This window comes from Xiphophorus couchianus, chromosome 18 (assembly GCF_001444195.1).
Source record: "Xiphophorus couchianus chromosome 18, X_couchianus-1.0, whole genome shotgun sequence".
Classification (NCBI taxonomy): domain Eukaryota; kingdom Metazoa; phylum Chordata; class Actinopteri; order Cyprinodontiformes; family Poeciliidae; genus Xiphophorus; species Xiphophorus couchianus.
This window is the reverse complement of record NC_040245.1, coordinates 9,869,127-9,886,701: the sequence shown is the minus strand read 5'-3', so window position 1 is coordinate 9,886,701 and position 17,575 is coordinate 9,869,127. Positions and strand designations below refer to the sequence as shown.

At 39.3% G+C, this 17,575-nt stretch overlaps 1 protein-coding gene and 1 long non-coding RNA gene across 11 annotated transcripts in view; one reads left to right on the top strand and one right to left on the bottom strand.

Annotated features, from left to right (window-relative positions):
- Nucleotides 1–10,948, top strand: part of LOC114161983 (chloride channel protein 2-like) — a 141,032-nt gene extending 130,084 nt beyond the window's left edge. For all 10 annotated transcript variants that reach the window (XM_028045725.1, XM_028045724.1, XM_028045722.1 and 7 more), the window contains 3 exons: nucleotides 1,574–1,678; nucleotides 6,162–6,248; nucleotides 7,767–10,948. In XM_028045725.1, coding sequence (XP_027901526.1) covers nucleotides 1,574–1,678; nucleotides 6,162–6,248; nucleotides 7,767–7,961 — 387 coding nt within the window. In that variant the 3' untranslated portion in view covers nucleotides 7,962–10,948. The remainder of the gene's footprint in view (nucleotides 1–1,573; nucleotides 1,679–6,161; nucleotides 6,249–7,766) is intronic.
- Nucleotides 10,949–12,848: 1,900 nt separating this feature from the next.
- On the bottom strand, nucleotides 12,849–17,141 carry LOC114161988 (uncharacterized). The gene is made up of 2 exons (XR_003599115.1): nucleotides 16,869–17,141; nucleotides 12,849–13,236 (listed from the first exon to the last, which is right to left on the bottom strand). It is a non-coding gene; the product is annotated as an uncharacterized LOC114161988 (long non-coding RNA).
- Between the last annotated feature and the right edge of the window lie 434 nt (nucleotides 17,142–17,575).

The window sequence follows — 17,575 nt, the reverse complement described above, 5'->3', positions numbered from 1 at the left end:
CAGCAGTTGTAGGGGCACCTTCCAGACATGACCATGAGGGAAATCATGGAGGTTATGGTTACTACCTTTCTGTCTCTGACTGAAGCTTCAATAATGTAAGAGGAATTCAATTTCAAAGTTGCGATGAATAAACTGCCAGGCGTGGTGTGTACTGTTCTGTAAATGAGAACTCTGTTCAAAGAAAAGTAAATGGAAGATTTTATTTGGTAATTTGGAGAGAATGAACAGGAAAATTATTTTCTAAGTCTTTTTTATGAGTATTTTTTAATTATTACTGAAATGGTTACCAAATAGAGATGTAGCAATGCATCCTGCGCACACGATGATATACTACATTGGGTTCTCAACTATGAGACAAAATAGGATGGAGGTATGTTTTTGAGAAGACTAAGAATCACCTCTTATTTTTTTTTAATAATGAAAAGGTTTTGCAAATCACAGGAACTCTAACTGGGCTTCAGTTATTCAGTTTGACTAGTCCGTCTACTGTGGATTCTATGATTCTCTTTGTTTTGTGATGACCTTAATGTCTCATTTGTATTTTTGTAAATGGAGTAAAGATTTCATTAATATTTAGCTGTGAATCTCCTCTGTATTGATTTATCTGAGTCAGGTTTGATCATTTTAATACTTTAGTGTTTGAGCTACATTTGATAGTAACAAATACAAAAATAGTTTGCAACTTTTCCAAACAAGCATATATGTAGCGAAAGTTTTTGTTGAAATTGTAGAATTTTAGTTATTATCTTTTAGATGGGATTTTTCTGTTGATTTTGAGGGTTAGGATTGATGATGGTGTCACACAGAGGAACTTCTTTCAAGTCTTTGATACATGGAGACTACTTTTCATTCAATCTGTTCTAATTTCGAAGCCTATGTTTGTCTTACTGGAAACTCTGATCACGCTTGATGTCATCACAGTCCGACAAACCTTGGCCCTTCACTTTTTTCAATGTGCCCAGATGGGTCACTTACCCTGGAGTCATATATTTTTGGATATGACATCATTCATAATTCATCCATCAACAGAACCTCTCATTTCCTTTCTGTCAGAAACATATTCCTCACCCTTTTTTTTTCTTCCCTTCGTTCACTCGAATAACGTTCACCTTTCATAAATCTGCCATGTCACTGCTTCTGTCTTTGTCTCTCTTTGTTTGCCTCTGGTGCTGAGCAGCATTGCAGTGTAGGTTGCCTTTGATTTATAATCACTCAGCGCTGCATCTGTGCCACTAAATGGATGTGATGTGTCAAATAGTGGTTTGGAAAATATGATGCTTTTATCAGCTGATCACAGGCTGATATTAGCATAAAGGCTTCATCTGTTGTCAGTATTTTCTGAACACACTTTTTTTACAACCTAACCACAAAAATGTACAGCCAATAAAGACAGGCTCTAAATGTGGGAGTTAGTTGGGTTTTTTTTTTTTTACTGAGAATAATGTTTAAAATCTCGTTAATTGAGTTGTATTGACCACTGACACTAAGGCAAAGCACTTCACTGTTTTTGTCGTCTTTCTGTTTTAAGTTTTTGCTGATCATCTCTGATCCTCCAAATCTGTGTGGTTTGCAGATTGCAGAGTGGGAGGAGAGGCAGCTTGATGAGCAAGTCGACTTCAACAACTGCAAGATTGACCCTGCCCCTTTTCAACTGGTGGAGCGCACTTCGCTGCATAAGGTCTGATTGGAGCTACAGCTACTGTTTACCCTCTTTGTGCATAAAAGTGCATCCTTCTCATTGGGTGTGTTTCTCAGTGTTTAGAGTCATTAACCGGTTGCCACTCTGAGCTGCACAGAGCTTCCAAGCTTTACAGTATTCACAACACTTGACTGTGTTCTCACAGTGTCATATTATAAACCTCAATGCTGAGGTTTTATGGTAGACCAACATAAAGTAGCACATTGTTGTGAAGTGGAGGGAAAATTTGAAAAGTGTGGTGTGCATTTGTATTTTGACACTCCTGAGTTCTGATCAGATGAGACCAATCTTTTGCTTTGAGTCAAATTACTTTGTGTGGTGGAAAACTAGAACTGCACATCATCCTGGACACATCATACTGTCAAGCATTTTGGTGGTGGCAGCATCATGCTGTGGGAATTCCTTTCTTCATCTGGTACACTAAAGGGCTGATGACATGAATAATAGTTTACCTTCCAGAATCAAAAAAACCTACGCATACAGCAGATGCTTCAATTAAGTGGTTTACATGACGGTATAGTCACATGTTAGAATGGCCCAGTCAAAGTCCAGACCTAAATCAAAAAACTATTTGTGGTGAGACTTAATCATTTACATTTACTATGTTTGAGCTATTTTGCAAAGAATGGCAGCTATTTAAATTTTTAGATGTGCAAAACTAAAGCTGACTTGCAGCAAAAGCTGGATTTAAAGTGCTTGCCACAATTTTCAAGGAAGGAAGTTTTCTTCAACTTTGTAGCTATGTGCTGATTTGTTTTAGACTGATACATGAAATCCTCTTAAAATACATTTAAGTTTGTATTGTATAAACTTTAAGTAACTAAAGCTAGCATGAGCAAAACCATTCCCATGTTTTAAAAAGAAATGTTCTTTATCACAAAATGCAAAGTCATGACTTTCAACATTTCAGAGAAAAACATCACTGACTAAAATGGCTAAAGATGTTTTTTTAATCATTTTTTAAAATGATAGCCAGTTATTCTTGCTCTACAGATCGCATTTTAAAGTAAAACTCAGACCCTCAGTAAAACTGTTTATACGATTGGTGTGTTGGTTTTTAAAACCAGTTCTTAGAGTTGATCCACCACTGAGAGAGATTTTTAGTTTTCATTTTTTACACACAAGAAGAAGCGAGTCACGTTCAAGAAGCGCCTGTGATGAATTGTGAAGGGTTTGATGAACCAGTCAGGCAGTTTTAGAGACAAAAACAAGTTTTTGTTTAACTAAAAATGACATCCCATCTAGAATCCAGGGCAAAGTATTTAATATAACAGCTAAAATCTGATTCAATTTATTATAGTCTGTAGTTTGAAAAGCTGTGCATTGTTCCCAAACTGATCAGACAACTTAGCTTTGTTTTATAAAACAATTTTGAAACCAATGGAGCTAAGAAACGAAAAATACTTGCTCATAAACTCATTGGGAAAACTTTTTCCTTTTGGTTTTTCTCTTTGACTGAGCTTATTTATACGGCACTTGACTTTGTTTATTCCCTCTTCATTCATCTGCTGCACAGTAAGATGAACTGCAGCAGGGCATCCAGTTGTCATGGGAATAGAGTATTACCAACGTAAGCATCTTATTAACAGTAGGAAAGGACAATTGAAGTTAAAGTTTATTAAATGCTGAGTGAAAGAAAGGAGCTTCACTCTACTTTCTTTCCTGCTTCACATTTCTGCAGCCCTGAGGAGGCTCAGTCTACAGCCACGCAAACACAGCAGTGGGTTGAAATACTTCATACAGAGTACACCTGCATAGAGCTGCTTTGACTTGCCAGCGGCCATGGCAGCACCTAATGTCTCCCATCTATAATGCTATCGTGGCTTTCCAAAGTCTTTGGGGCTCTTTATGAATACTCTTTAAACATTTAAGATCGAGGGGTCCTGCGCCAATCCATCTCGCTTCCCTCCTGCCACTGCATCCTGCATTATCACCTAGTGTTATAATAGCCACACGTGAAAAAATAAATTGCTTCCAAGAATATTGCACTTGAAATAATCTCATGGAAGTTAAATGTCAGTAAAGAAGGCTTCAGGAAGTCCAAGGTTGTCCAGCATCTCTTGCTAGGGAGTCCTGTAACCAGTAAAGCGCTTCCTCAACATTATAGCAGGTGGACTTAAGTACATCTGCATAATAAAGCAAACTTATGACAGAAAATGTCAAGAAAGAAACCATTTTGTTTAAAAAAAAAAGCAAAACATCAAGAACAGACTCAATTCTGCAGAAAGGACAAGGATAGACAACAGAGGTTTCTCTGATGACTCTCCCTTCCCAGTGTCTGACGCATCATAAAAACCCAACAAGTAAAAGGTGAACAGCAACAGTGAAGAACCTGATACAGTTTATGTGACATCCTGTCATTAAGACATGTGTCTGCCTTACACTCTACAGATGATAATTAGTCACTGGCTAAATCTGATGCAGTGTCTATTCTTTCTTGAGGATAGATTAAGTCAAACATGTGGTAGCTCACTCACAGATCTCAGATCAGCCCAAGAACGCTGGCCACGATGAAGAGTGGGGTCAGAAGGTTGAGCATGATGGAGCTCCATGTCTCAATGCAAAACGGACTATAGACATGTTAAAAGATTATAAAATGTACATTGTTGATAACTGAGCGAGAAACTCTACAGATCCTCACACACCAAGAACATTTGTTCACTTGTCAATGGGCAGAATTCAACAAATAGGCATAAATATGATAACCTTGAGTAAACATACCACCATGTAGCTGCTTTTTATTAAAGCAGAAATACAAGAATAAAGGAGATGTTTTATTTGATGTAGTTCCCTGCAGGAGTTATGTTATGGAATGGGGTTGCTTTAGTAGTTTTTGTTCAGTTCAACATATTAATGGCGATTACTACCTGTTAATACAGAATGAGGTTCTTTTTTGCTTATAAAAAAAGCTTTTTGTCATTCATCAGTCAACCCAAGTCAGTAGATCTACTGGATAAAGGCACTTGATGCAGTCCTACTACCTGCTTATCTGAAGCTTATATTTTTTAGTAAAATCAGGGTGAATAGACCTTAGTGCTTTAAAAGGTTTAAGCTGAATATTCTTTTTTTCTTCTTTTTTTCTATAATTAGGTTCAAGCAATAGCTCTGTTAATTCTTTAGCAAGATGGAAACATCTTGCAGTGTTGGTGATAAATCTCACTCCTTTTTGTTGTGTTTTTGATTTCGATTTTTATCAAACAAGTCCACCAGCTTGTTGCCAGCCTTACATAACTGCCATTTAAAGGTATTTATTGCTGTTATAACCATTTGACTGAAAGTAACTGTCTACTCATCTCAGCCTCACCAGTGGCACTATAAAATAACAGCAGTTCATTGGAAAAAAATCACAGAGCAGCCAGCTGAAACAGAAAGGCTTAGTAACTTTTTATGTAAGGTTGACTCCATTAGGCAGCTTTATCTGGATCCAGCGTGTTGTTTATGATTGCAGCATTCTTCATTTGCATTTGTTCTGTTATTTATATGTTTTTGCTTCTGTTTTCTGTGAATGCAGGAATTTCTGTTTGCAGTGTTTGTCTGTTTCATTTGCTTCTTTTTTGTATGTTTTGGCGTTTGCATAATTACCTTGTTTGCAGCTCGTTTTCAAATCAATCAATCAAGTTTATTTATAGCACATTTCAGCAATAAGGCATTTGCTGTGCATTTACACCAGTTTGCATTGTGTTTATATATCTTGGCCACCGTAGTACAATCAGTTATCTGCCTTAATGGCAATATTAATATTGGATGTTAATATCGAGCCAAATTTTTTTTCAGAGCATCCTTCATGTATATTATGCATAGAAACAGCATGGCAGCTTTTCTTCAGTTTTAATTATTAAATAACAAAAATTATATAATAAGCCTCTCAGCAGCTGAATTGTCAAGTGTCTGATTATTCCATAAGTTTTTAAACAGGCTGGTAATGAACCACAAGATTTCACTTTTATCTCACTTCCACACTTGTGTTGGTTCCTCTGTTCAACTTTCCATTTTTAGCTTCTAGCTATTTGGCATCTCCACATACAGTTGTGGCTCTTATGTGGCTGTTAAGCCTCTTTTGTTGCCTACTGCGTTAATAAAGATGCTTTGCTACAAAATTTGGTTCATTATTGTTCCATAGCTAAGATAAAAAAAGCTTTTTTTATGTGCAGTTTAAACAGATCCAATTTTCCAACTGTGATGGTAATTAGCTTTGGCTAATTAGCAACTGCAGGGATAGTATTTTTTCCCCGTTTAAAGTGTGAATGTTCTTGGAAATGTGGCCCAGGAATGTCCAAAGTATCTGTATCCAATTTAGCTGAACATGTTCAGTGAGTGTCTGGTGAATGAAGTGTTGGATAATTAAAGTCAGTGGTGCATTTCCTTAAATGAGCTCCATTTCAAGCCTGAAACATTCACAGAGCTGTCTCTGTGAAGGTTCTGGTTGGCTCTAAAGATTAATTCCATCTTTCATCTCCCGTAGACTCACACCATTTTCTCCCTGCTGGGCCTCGACCACGCCTACGTCACCAGCATCGGCCGTCTCATCGGGGTAGTTTCCCTCAAGGAGGTAAGTCTGGTTTCTTCCTCCTTTTTTGTGAGAATTGATATATAATCATTGCAGAATTGAATTCTGCTCATATCTGTGACATCCATTAGCACTGTCAGCGTGTTTGTTGTTTTTAAAAGTGTCTCATCAGCAGAGCTGTCGCTGTGCTAAACTAGAATACAGTTTCACAAAGGCGTTTCAGTCATCTTTAATGATTCCTCTTTTCTGCCTGTGATTTACTGTGGCAGACATAAGGTTCTTGCAAATTGCTGTCTCTTATCTGTCGTCTCTGTCTGTCCTCTGCCCACGTCCCTCTCCTTACATATCTCCTGCCTCCCTAACAGCTCAAAAATCACTCTTTTTCAATTGGCCAGGAAGTAGAGAGAGGGTTGTTGCTAAGTGCAGGCACTGCTTTCTGACATTTAAAGCTTTTTTGTGCTTTGTTTGCCATCAGACAAAAAGTTCACAGCAGACAAAAGCTGTTCTCTTTTACAGACATTCCTATTATATCACAATATGTTTAGCACATATGATGAAGAAATATAACCAGTTTTTATGCTTTTTTTCTTCCTTGTGTTGTTTCCAACCTAGAACAGGAAGACTGTTGTTTTTTTTAACTGAAAAAGTTGTGTGAATCTGAAGCACATTGAAAACTGTTTCAAGTGTGAAAGTGTTTTTTTTTTTTTTTTGTTATATAACTACCTACCTGGTTTGAGTAAAAATCAATCAGAAACAAATTTTAGATGAAATAAGGATTTCTTACTTTAAATGTTGATTAGCATAAATAAAGTGGATCCAATACTTTACTGTGTCTAATAAATGGGAAGCTAAAAAAGCTAAACCTAAATTTTTCTGCCCAATTGAAAGACTTGTACTTTGTCCTGCATTTCTGAATGAATTGTAGCTCAGTAGTGCATCAATCCATCCATATTTCCATTGTCCTCCTCAAATCCCAAGATCTGATTATAAGTGGTACAAGATTTTAGAGGGAAACCCACACACAACGTTTTCCCTAGCAGCAATATGCAGCTCATTCTTGTTCTCAGGCAAGGAGGTAAATATAGCCTATTATTATTATTTTCATTTTAATTTTTCTGGATTCCAATTTTCTACTCTAAGCATAGTTCTTAACCCAAAATGTCTGTATTGAGTGAATGAAAAATAATTCAACCAAATAGCCAAAGAATTCCAGATGTAAAAACTGTTATTCACCTTCCATAAATATAATAAAGTCATGTTATATTGAATATTTTTGCAAGATATTTAAAACTCATTCTTTGTGCAAAACAGATAGTCTCACATATTTCATACTTAAAAGAAAGAAAAGTATTCCTTTTGTGAAATCAAAATACATCAGAGTTTAACTTGACACAAAAAAGTGTCCCAAAGAAACCAACAGTAGAACTTAACCAACTGATGGACTGGACTGGGTATATTTCTGGTTTGCTTTTCCAACTTAGGATGAACATCAGCCAAAACATTATTCTGAACTGTCTTTTTTCGTTCCTTTCTTTTCTAAACTTGTCTTTATTCTTTTAGCTACGCAAAGCCATCGAGGGCTCTGTGACAGTAAAAGGCGTGAAGGTGCGTCCGCCTCTGGCCAGCTTCAGGGACAGTGGGACCAGCAGCAGCGAGACGGAGGCAACAGAGCTCCATAAGCTGTGGGACCGTCACAGGAATGTGTCGCTGCCAGAAGAGCAACCCACGTCGGAGTCCGACGAGAAGTCCCAGTGAGGGAAAGCCGAGGACAAACAGGAAGAAGAGGTGCAGGTGGGGGAAGAGGAGGTGGGTGATGCATTGAGATCTTTTAATCTCCAAAGCTACAAACTCCTCAGGGCTACAGATCATTATTTAAATATAGAAAGTTCTCCTACACCATTCTCCCTTCTCTCCACATCTGCCACTCTACCTCCTCCAACACCACCTCCTCGGCTTCTTTACTCACCCAGTGCTTCTTCCAGGAGCCTTGCAGTGGCCCAGCCAGACACTCCACAGGAAGTGTCGGGCTCTCCATGTACCTTTGGGGTCCCACAGTGTATCGTGTTTATCACCTCCAAAGCTGGGACTGAGTTTTTAAAAGGGGATTTCTTTTTGTAGACTTTATTTTTGTTTGTTTTTTTTTTGTGCTTGTGTTTAGAGTTGGAATCAAGGTTTGAAGATGCAAAATATGTCAAGCAAGTCTTCCATATGAGTCCTGAAATTCAACCAGGAAGAATACTGTAATGTTTATGTGTACTGGGAGTGTGAATGTATGAAAGGAGAAAAATATGTGCATGAAAAGAAGGGCAGCATAGACTCTGTCATATAGGATTTTTATTTTACTGCCTTTAGAACAAATTTCAGTCTTTATTGTCCTCTGTGACGAGGTTCAGTCTTGATAAATCAGGAGGTCTGGAAGAATCAGTTTGTCCCACTACCAAGCACTGAACTGATAAAGGGACAGATGCTGAAGTTGTTTATGTCTTTTCCTGTGCATGCTCACCCCTCTACTGCGAGTCCTAGCGATTAGGCCGAGTGCAGCCAGGCCTGTTGGCACCATAATGTACACTCCCTTTATTCTGTAGCTCTGGCCTCAAGTGACGTGAGGCTGAAATGCACACAAACACTTTGCAGCAGTGCACTCTGATGGTGGATGTTCTCTGCTTATTTAAATCTGACTCTCAGAGTTTCTGAGCGGGTTAGGGAAGATGAGGAGGACCAGAAGGAGGAAGGACAGGAATCAAATGGTTTCTAGAAGAAAAAAAGCAGCTCTGGATGCTCATCAATCTGAATTTAATCGCTGTGTGAGCTGTTATTATATCATCTGAGACACTACACAAACCGCACTTATATAATGGTACAAGATGCTTATAAAATATTGTCTGCTTAAAACCACTGACCGAAATCTATAACGAACCAACAGGGAGTGATTTAACTTGTTCAGTTGGACAAAATAACTAGAGTTTAGCTGCTGCATTATTGTTAGACTATTGTTAGCATGATTGTGTAACAGCACTGTGTTTTCTGATTCCTGACATGAAAGATAACACTAAATACCTTACAATTAATAATTCATGTCTTCCATAGTTCCTTGTGTTAAGAGGAAAAACATTTCTTCCAGTTTCTCCCTCCTGTCCTAAACATCCTAAACGCATGCTTTAGGACCAGGCTAAGATTTTTGCCACCATTCTGTTGCCTTATAAAAACACTCCCACCCTCCCAATGCCTTCAGTGGTTTTAAATAGATTTTAGCATCTTTTCTTGTTTGGTTCTGCATAATAGGAAGTGTCTGCAGCGACAAAGCATGGCTTTGCATGAGAGAAAGCATGTGGCATTTATTTTATATGATCAAAACGCACCAAAAGCAACGCAGTCTATTGACCGGATGAATGATGTCTTGGATTTGCCATCCTGTGCCTGTATTTTCTGCCATTCTGCTGCGTCTCCCTCTTATCCAGTAATCTTTATTCATTACCTGATTTATAACCAGGTATTGGGGTCTTTGTGGGCTCAGAAACTTACAGATTAATATATTTAATATCATTCTTGTAATCTGAAATCATAATTTTGTGTCTTAACCAATCTCCCTTGTTGACACGTCTCTCTTTTTGTTTCTGGGGAGAATTTTCATGTTTTGTATTTGTTACCTTTTTGTCGCTTTTTTAATGATTTAAGAGCTATTTTTGTATATTTAACATGCTGTCTGAAACATTTCTACAGTCGAGATTTATTCGTGAAGTGCAAATACACTAACAGGGTGATGGCTTGCGATGTGTGTCTGACGGCAAACTGAAGAACCAGAATAATGAAGTTAAAGGAATGAACTTGCTCATTCCACAAGTGCCTCCTTCTCTTTTATCAGTGGGAATAAAACAGTGCTTCGCTCCTCATAGACATGTAGACCAGACACTTCTCACACTCATTCCAAAATATGTAAGTGGCTTGATGGTGTTTCACGGTAGTGTGGAGTCGCTGCCATGGCAACTGTGGTGTCTGCTCACCCCAGGGGGAGCTGAAAGCTCTCCTCTCATTTGGTTCTGTTCATTTGTTTGCGCCTTTTCATTGATTCTCATTGTTCTGCCGGGTCTTTTCACCTCGCCGCAGACATCTCATCTCATCTGCTGCAGAGAGAGGTCGCTTGCTCTTTATCAGCCTGCATTAATCACAAGTTGCACATTTTCTTTTTATTAATGCATCTGCTTGTGGGTAATTGATTTGTGCAATAACAGTAGTTCATCTCATTTTCTAGACCTGTTTTAATTGATGACATGAATGCAAGATAACCTTATTTTTGTAAAGAAATCTGAAAAGAGTAAAAAGATTTATGTATACAAGAAGAAGTAGCATGGTAAGGTCTTTGACTCTTTGTAGAGGAAGGTTTCCCAGAAGCCTCTGGAAATTAAAATTCACATTGCAACTGTAATCTGCACTCTTGGTGTTTCAGTTGGGCTTTTTGGAAACCTTATCTGGAAGACTGTGTGGCGTAGCTGCTCCTCTCATCCGAGCCTCCCCAGGCACACAGTCAGTTTTATCATGCTTCCTTCCATCCTCTCCTTCAGTCAGTGGCTTTGATGAGCCCAGATCTTTTTTCCACTCCTTACGGGACTGTGCATTACAGCAAGCCATGAGGTCCAAACCAGAGCGAGAGAGAGGGGAGCAAAATCCCAGTTATTTTTCACATCGAAAATTAAAACATTGTTTTTTTGTACATCATGATGAATAAATATGATTTTAACAAACGAGTCTTTGTGTTGGAGTGTGTTTTCCGTCTGAGAGTCTCAGTCATCCTGCAGCTGCGCTCCTGTCCTCTGTCATCTTTAATTCCCCCTCCAGCGACAGCTGGAACGCACCTGGACTCCTGTTTTTTCTCTCATTCCCCGTGGTGCAAACGCAGCACTACTCAAACCTTTAGATTGTTTAGTTTGTCATAAATATTTTACACCTCCAAATGTCAAAGGTTTTCTTTTTCTACACCCGATTATCTGCGGTTGAACTTTAAAATGAAAGATGTTCTGCATCAGATAATCAAGAAGTCAATCTTCATCTTGATTTATACACATTTTTGCATATTCTGCTCACACACCAAGAGAATTTCTGTTTAAAACGCACCTTTTTTTATTTGAAGGCTATAGATGATTTTCTATTTTCTTTCAGTGTAATTCCTGTCACAGTGATCAGTGACACGAATTACCCTGTCAAATCACAGTTAGGTCTGGGTGGCCTTACTCAACAAAGGTGTTAGTGCATCACTTTGTTTCTATATGAAGGATTTTTGTGTACTGACCTCCAAGAGTCAGATTGGGAAATTACCTAGACTTTTCCACCTTTAAAGGATGATGGAGGTGAAACATTTTTTACAGATTGATCTTCAGTAGCCTTCAGTCTTGCAATAATTCTGAAGAAACCTCTGTCTGGAGATTGTTGCAGTAAGACAAGTTTAAGACTGTCATGAAATGCTCCATCTCAGGGCAGTAGCAACAATGTTTCACAGTAACAAGTCCTGCTGAGACCTTCAGTTGTTGGTAAGCACTGCTAATCTGCCTCATTTGCTCTTGTTGCTCCTCTTGAAAAAATCTGTGTGGCTGTATATTTAGAAAGTCAAAGTATAGTATTGTTCAGTTGAGATTGATGATTGACCTTGTTTCTTTGTTCTTCCTTTGTTTTCTTTTTTTTGTCACATAAGACAAATCAAAACAATTTTAGTTTTTTTTTTTTTTGTTTGTTTGTTTTTTGTTGTTTTGATCCATAGTTGAGAAAAAGGGGCAGATAATATAAGATTATTTTCTTCTTTCTGCTACCTTTCATTTCATTTTTAAATTTATTTTTTTTTTCTTTGTATTAAATTTTTTTTTATTATTTGTATTGAATGAAATGAATAAAGAAAAAAAAAAAAAAGTCAGGCAGAGATGGATTCAGAAATATGATCATTGCCCATGAAAAAAAGTCTACAAAAAGAATAAATCAGAACTAAAATAATAGTGTTGCTAGACCCCAGAGTATAAAGATGTCAAATAATCCTAGAAAGGATTAAACTTTTCTTTTCTCTATGGTGCCCAAGTTTGGGAGTTCCACCACAGGAATACTTCAATAATCCTCCTGAAAATCTGTTATGAAAATCATGATTGTCTAACTTACGTGCAGAGATCACAGATAACATCAGTAAATAGCTGGTATGAACAAAAGAAAACCTGCTAGTTTGAAAGGAACATTCAGATTCTCCTTGTTTTGCTGTATTGATTTGTTCCCCATGGTTCCTTCCCACAGACAAGGTTTTGTTGAGCTAAATTCCTGTTAACTGTTAAAATCAAGTACAAGGTTCTGCCTGTTTGTCATCGATGTGAGTGTGGAGAATAATTTTTACAGTTTTTAAAGTCTCTGTTGTACCTTTAATCTAAAACCCTCTGTGAGTGATGGGATGTTTATAGCAGGTCTGACCACTGTGTAACTGAGCTGAAAGTGAGAGATCTGAAGACATAGAGGAAGGAATCCTGTAAATGACATTTTGTAATTTAGGATGTTTGAAGCAGTTGTAACACCATCTGTCCATGCTGGCAAAGTCTGCTTCAGGTAAGTGTTAAATAAAAGTTCTTGCTGCTGTGAGGAATTGATATGTAACTAAGCTGTTACAAGTTTACAATATAATAAAGTGTGTGTTTTCAGGTTTTATTTCAATTGAAAAGAAACCCAAGAATCAATTGTGGACAGTAACATCAAGTATGTAATAATGTTTAAGGACAAGAATGAACAAAAAGGCCAGTGCTACTAAAATCACCTCCACTCACTGGAATCAGTACTCATCTAAATGAAAGCTACGTTTGTCATCGAGAGGACACAAAGGTCAAAGGTGAGCCTCGCTGCTGTAGGTAGGGCCTCCCAGTGGCTCTGGTCCACTCGCCTCTGTGGTCCGTCGTACGGTCACCCACAGGGTCCCTTCAGGACTCAGGGTCCCTCTGACTGACAGGGGATCCATGTCCTCTGGGAACAGGGATTTATGGGTGAAGGTGTTACTGATGCTCCCATCATCCAGAACCTGAAGAAGGAAGACAGAACATCAGAAAAAGAGAAGCAAAGGAAAACAAAACATGATCCAGAAACATGAACTCTAGTTGGTCAAGAGAGGAGCAAGAGCGGAAAACAGACAAAAGACAAGGTGAGAGATAAAGCATGTTAAAGTTTTTAAATGTTCAGCACTTTTCTATGCACAGCAGCAAATTACATTTCCATCACTGCCTGATTAAGAAGGTCAACTTGAGTATTCATGGTCATCAGTGGTAACAAACTAAGTCAGATTGAGGAACATTTTACATCTACTGTCTGTCACTGTTTAGTTTGTTCTACATGAGGAACTTTTCTGACTTTTGATGATTATCTGTAAAACCAATAAGGAAAGTGGAAAGAACAAATGGAACTGTGAAAAGCAGATTGAGAAAATGTATGGAAACAACTGGCAGGCCATGGCAAGAATGTTTAGAGTTGGTAAAGCTGTACATGAGAATTACACCCACACAGGAAGGGCTAACATCGTTTGAAATAATTCACGAATGACCATACACATTACTTGTGTCCTCTCCAGATTTACAGAAAGCAGATGAGGAGCAGACATTGGAAGATTATATGATCAGAACTCTGAAACAGAAAGAGGTGTCGGATGCAAATTTACTGCCCTCTGTCTCTGCTCTCCCACAGGAAACCACTCCCATCAAGCCAGGAGACTGGGTCTACATTAAAGTCATCAAAAGAAAGAACTGGGCCAGCCCAGGGTGGGAGGGACCATTCCAAGTGCTGATAACTACACCAACCACAGTAAAGATTGCTGAGGGACCCAGCTGGATACATCTCTCACTGTAAGTTGCAGAGAGTGTTAGACCCCTAATTCAGAGTGGTGGGGAAGGCTGACTACAAAGGGGTCTGCTTATATTCATCCAGTCACTATGGACTGTCAGCACAATGCTAAGCAAAGTAAACAAACCTCAATAGCTGCAGCAAAAAATGTCATCCCAGGGTCTCCATAACAACCATCACACAGCGTCTACATGAAAACCAGTTGCACAAGAGAACATGTTCTGTCTTACCATCATAAACATGTTTATGTTTGTTAAACTCCACTCCTTACTAGTAAACAGATCCGAACATAGAGCCAAATTGACACAGACAGAAATGGTTCACCAGACACAAAGTCAACATTCTTCCTTGGCCAAAGCAGTCTGAAGACTCGAATCCTACAGAAAACCTGTGGGGGGAGCTAGTGGGCAGGAACTGTAATAGAGAACTCAGGCCTCTGGAAGAAAGATGTGCAAAGCTAAATGGCTAAATATCCATATTCTATCCAGATAACAAAAAGGTATTGACAACGAACTGCTAATTATGTATCAACTGTGACTTGATTAAAAATATACTTTTTTTAATAGTTGATTTGTTCCTGAAACTTAATTTAATGTAATCAAATCAAATTCATGATTTTCAATTTTTTTATTTCGAGGATTTGCTTCTGCAATAAGCATAAGGATTTCCCCACATCTTTAAAGAGACCAAACACTTCTTTGAATCTGTGCCTTCTATGTTGTCACGGCGACAACAGGCAGGCTGTATGAAAGATGTACAAATTTATCACGAATCTCCTCCAGTAGAGAGGACGGAGGTCGGTTTCTATTACTCCGATATTCCGCCAGAACAAGGATGTGCTTTAAGCAGCTCCCGGGGCTGTGGATCATTGATCTGAATAAATCGAAGGGACCGTGCGGTATTTTGATCAAACGGGCCTCCAACTAAAATGGACACATTTGTAAATAACCTCGTTCTTCTGACTGACGTTTGCAGCTGTGATGTAAAATTAGTCGTCTTGATTTTGATGTCAGTTGAGCTCCTGGCACTGAGAGGCGCCTCTTCTTTACGTGTAGTTTCTGTTGTCGTGGAAACCGCAGGAAGGGAGACCTCGACTCGGCCGTGACGCCATCTCCTCCTCTTTTTCTATGTTTTTTCCCTCCTGTCTTTTGCACGTTTTGGCTATCAACCCCACTGGGTGTAGCTATAAGGCGGTAGAGTGATCCTATCACACATGCAGAGCAGCAAACAGGTGGCTGCTGTCCGCTCCCAGGCTGCATTGAGACGTGAGAGCGCCGGAGCTGCTGCTCGGTCTGGGTTTCTGACACTGATGGACACGTCCTTACGCACTCCGTGACAAGGAGACGCGAAGAAAGGGTGTCACAATCTCCATCATGGGTGTGATCAGTTTGGATTAAAAGGTTGTAGGCAATTAAAGGTCGCAGGAAAATTAGAGCGAAAACAACGTCTGTGTTTATTATGAGATAGGAGCAATGGATCGATGATATGGGTCGAGTCTGATGTTTCTTTTCACGCGTGGAAGACAGGCGTGGTAGTCTGGGTCTGGGTGACACAGACAAAGGTCCGCGGAGAAACTGAGAGCAAACTGGGGGCTTGTCTCCTGGCAACCTTCAAACCAGTAGTTGCATAAATTATGATCTTTTAAAGGTACTTAACTTAAACTTTTATATGACAAGTTTCTAGTCATATAAAAGTCTCCGAGGATTTTGCGACAACGCAGGAGCAAAGAAAGAAGAAGAAGCGTGGTCCTACCTTGAATAGGGTGACCAAACGTCCATATTTCCCGGGACATGTCCGTATTTCACGTCCTGTCCCGGGTTTTTTTTTTAGAAAAAAAGATAGCATTTCCTGCTATCTAAAAAAGCAGGAAATGTCCTGCTTTTTAAAATTTCCTTCATTGGACCATTAAATTTACAGGCACTAGGGCACTGCGCACGGCGCTGCGTGTCACGTAATCCCTGAGCCGCATCAGTGCGGGCAGCCCTGTTCTTAATCAGAAGATAGATAGCGTGGCTGTCAGTACGCCAACAACACGCCAAAGCGCAAATGTATGGAGTTTCCCCGCTTTTAGCTTCTCACTAGCGTGCTCCCCTAACAGCGTCTCGCAGCATCGCGATGCTTAGGCTGCAGAATCCCAGCCCCTCGATGCTCACCCATGCACCGCAACCGTAAAAGCGCAAACCCTCTTCACGCACACGCATACCTACACGCCCACGCGCGCGCACACACACACACACACACACGCACGCACTGGTTCTTCGTATTGTGCTGTATCCAAATACATTAATGGAAAGTTGAGTGGGAGAGAAAGTGTAGTTAGCACACACATGGAAATACGCGTTTAAATTACAGAATAAAGTCTAATCCATACACGGTGTTTTACGGTACAAGAGTTGTTTTGGTGTCACTGAAGCCGAAAACCGCAATTGGACAACCGGTATAAATAAAAAGTAAATTAAATAATAAATATTTAAACAGAGAGGTATATTTCAAATACATTAATGGAAAGTTGAGTGGAAGAAAAAGTGTAGTGCCAACAAGAGTGAGCACAATCCTCTGGTGCGGAATGCAACTAGAGTAAGAGCTTCAAGAGATAACCATGACATATTCAGGACCATGACTGTTACATTCTTTGTGTTATGCCACTTCTGAAGAAAAAAAACAATTTGACAATCGCTTTGAGACCCCAACTCATATTAATCATTTGTATAAATCAAAAGCAGCAAAAGAAATACAAAAAAAGAAAACGAAAAGATAAAACAGGCTTCCTCCATCGTGCTTTTTTTTAATTCTAGGAGAGCAAGTTAAAGCACTTCTTACCAACAGGCGCTTTGGAGCTGATGCAGCCCATTCTCGCTCCCGCAACCATCCACGTGTAAAGAGACGCAGAGCGTACCTCGCAGATGGAAAGCCTCCGTCCCTGTCCTCCGCTGGGTTCCGCCGCTGTGCTCACACCGCCGGACTGAAGCCTGTCAGACTGGAGGGGGGTCTGGCCATCACTTCTGCTCAGCGCTGCAGCTTGTTTCTTCTAAATCCATACACACAAAGTTTTCTGCGGCTCTTCTAAAAGCCGAGACGGGATTGGCTGGAGTCACATGAGGGCGGAGTTGTGCGTGCACGCAGAGGAGAAGCTGGTTCTTCATTTAGGATTACATTTCCTGTCCGTGTTTACACCAGCTGACATCATGACAAAAGAGGGCTGTGTTTCAGCAACTCTGATGTAGATAAGAGGAAAGCAGATGTCATCAAATCCAGACACTGATCATTTCTACATTGAGATCAACAGACTATAAGAGATTGACTTTTCTTGTCAATCTCTAATGGAGGACCAAAACTGACATAATAAGAAATAAAAGCATAAATATATATTTAGTTTTTCCTTGTCCTTACACATGAGTTTCCATCAAGAAATGTATACATTTTCTTTTTCATTTCCTCTAAATATGCGGGGGGGGTTTTCAAGAAAAGTAGATATTTTGTTTTGTCTTTTCCTTTCTGTCTGCAACTCAGCCTCGTTAAAACGTAAA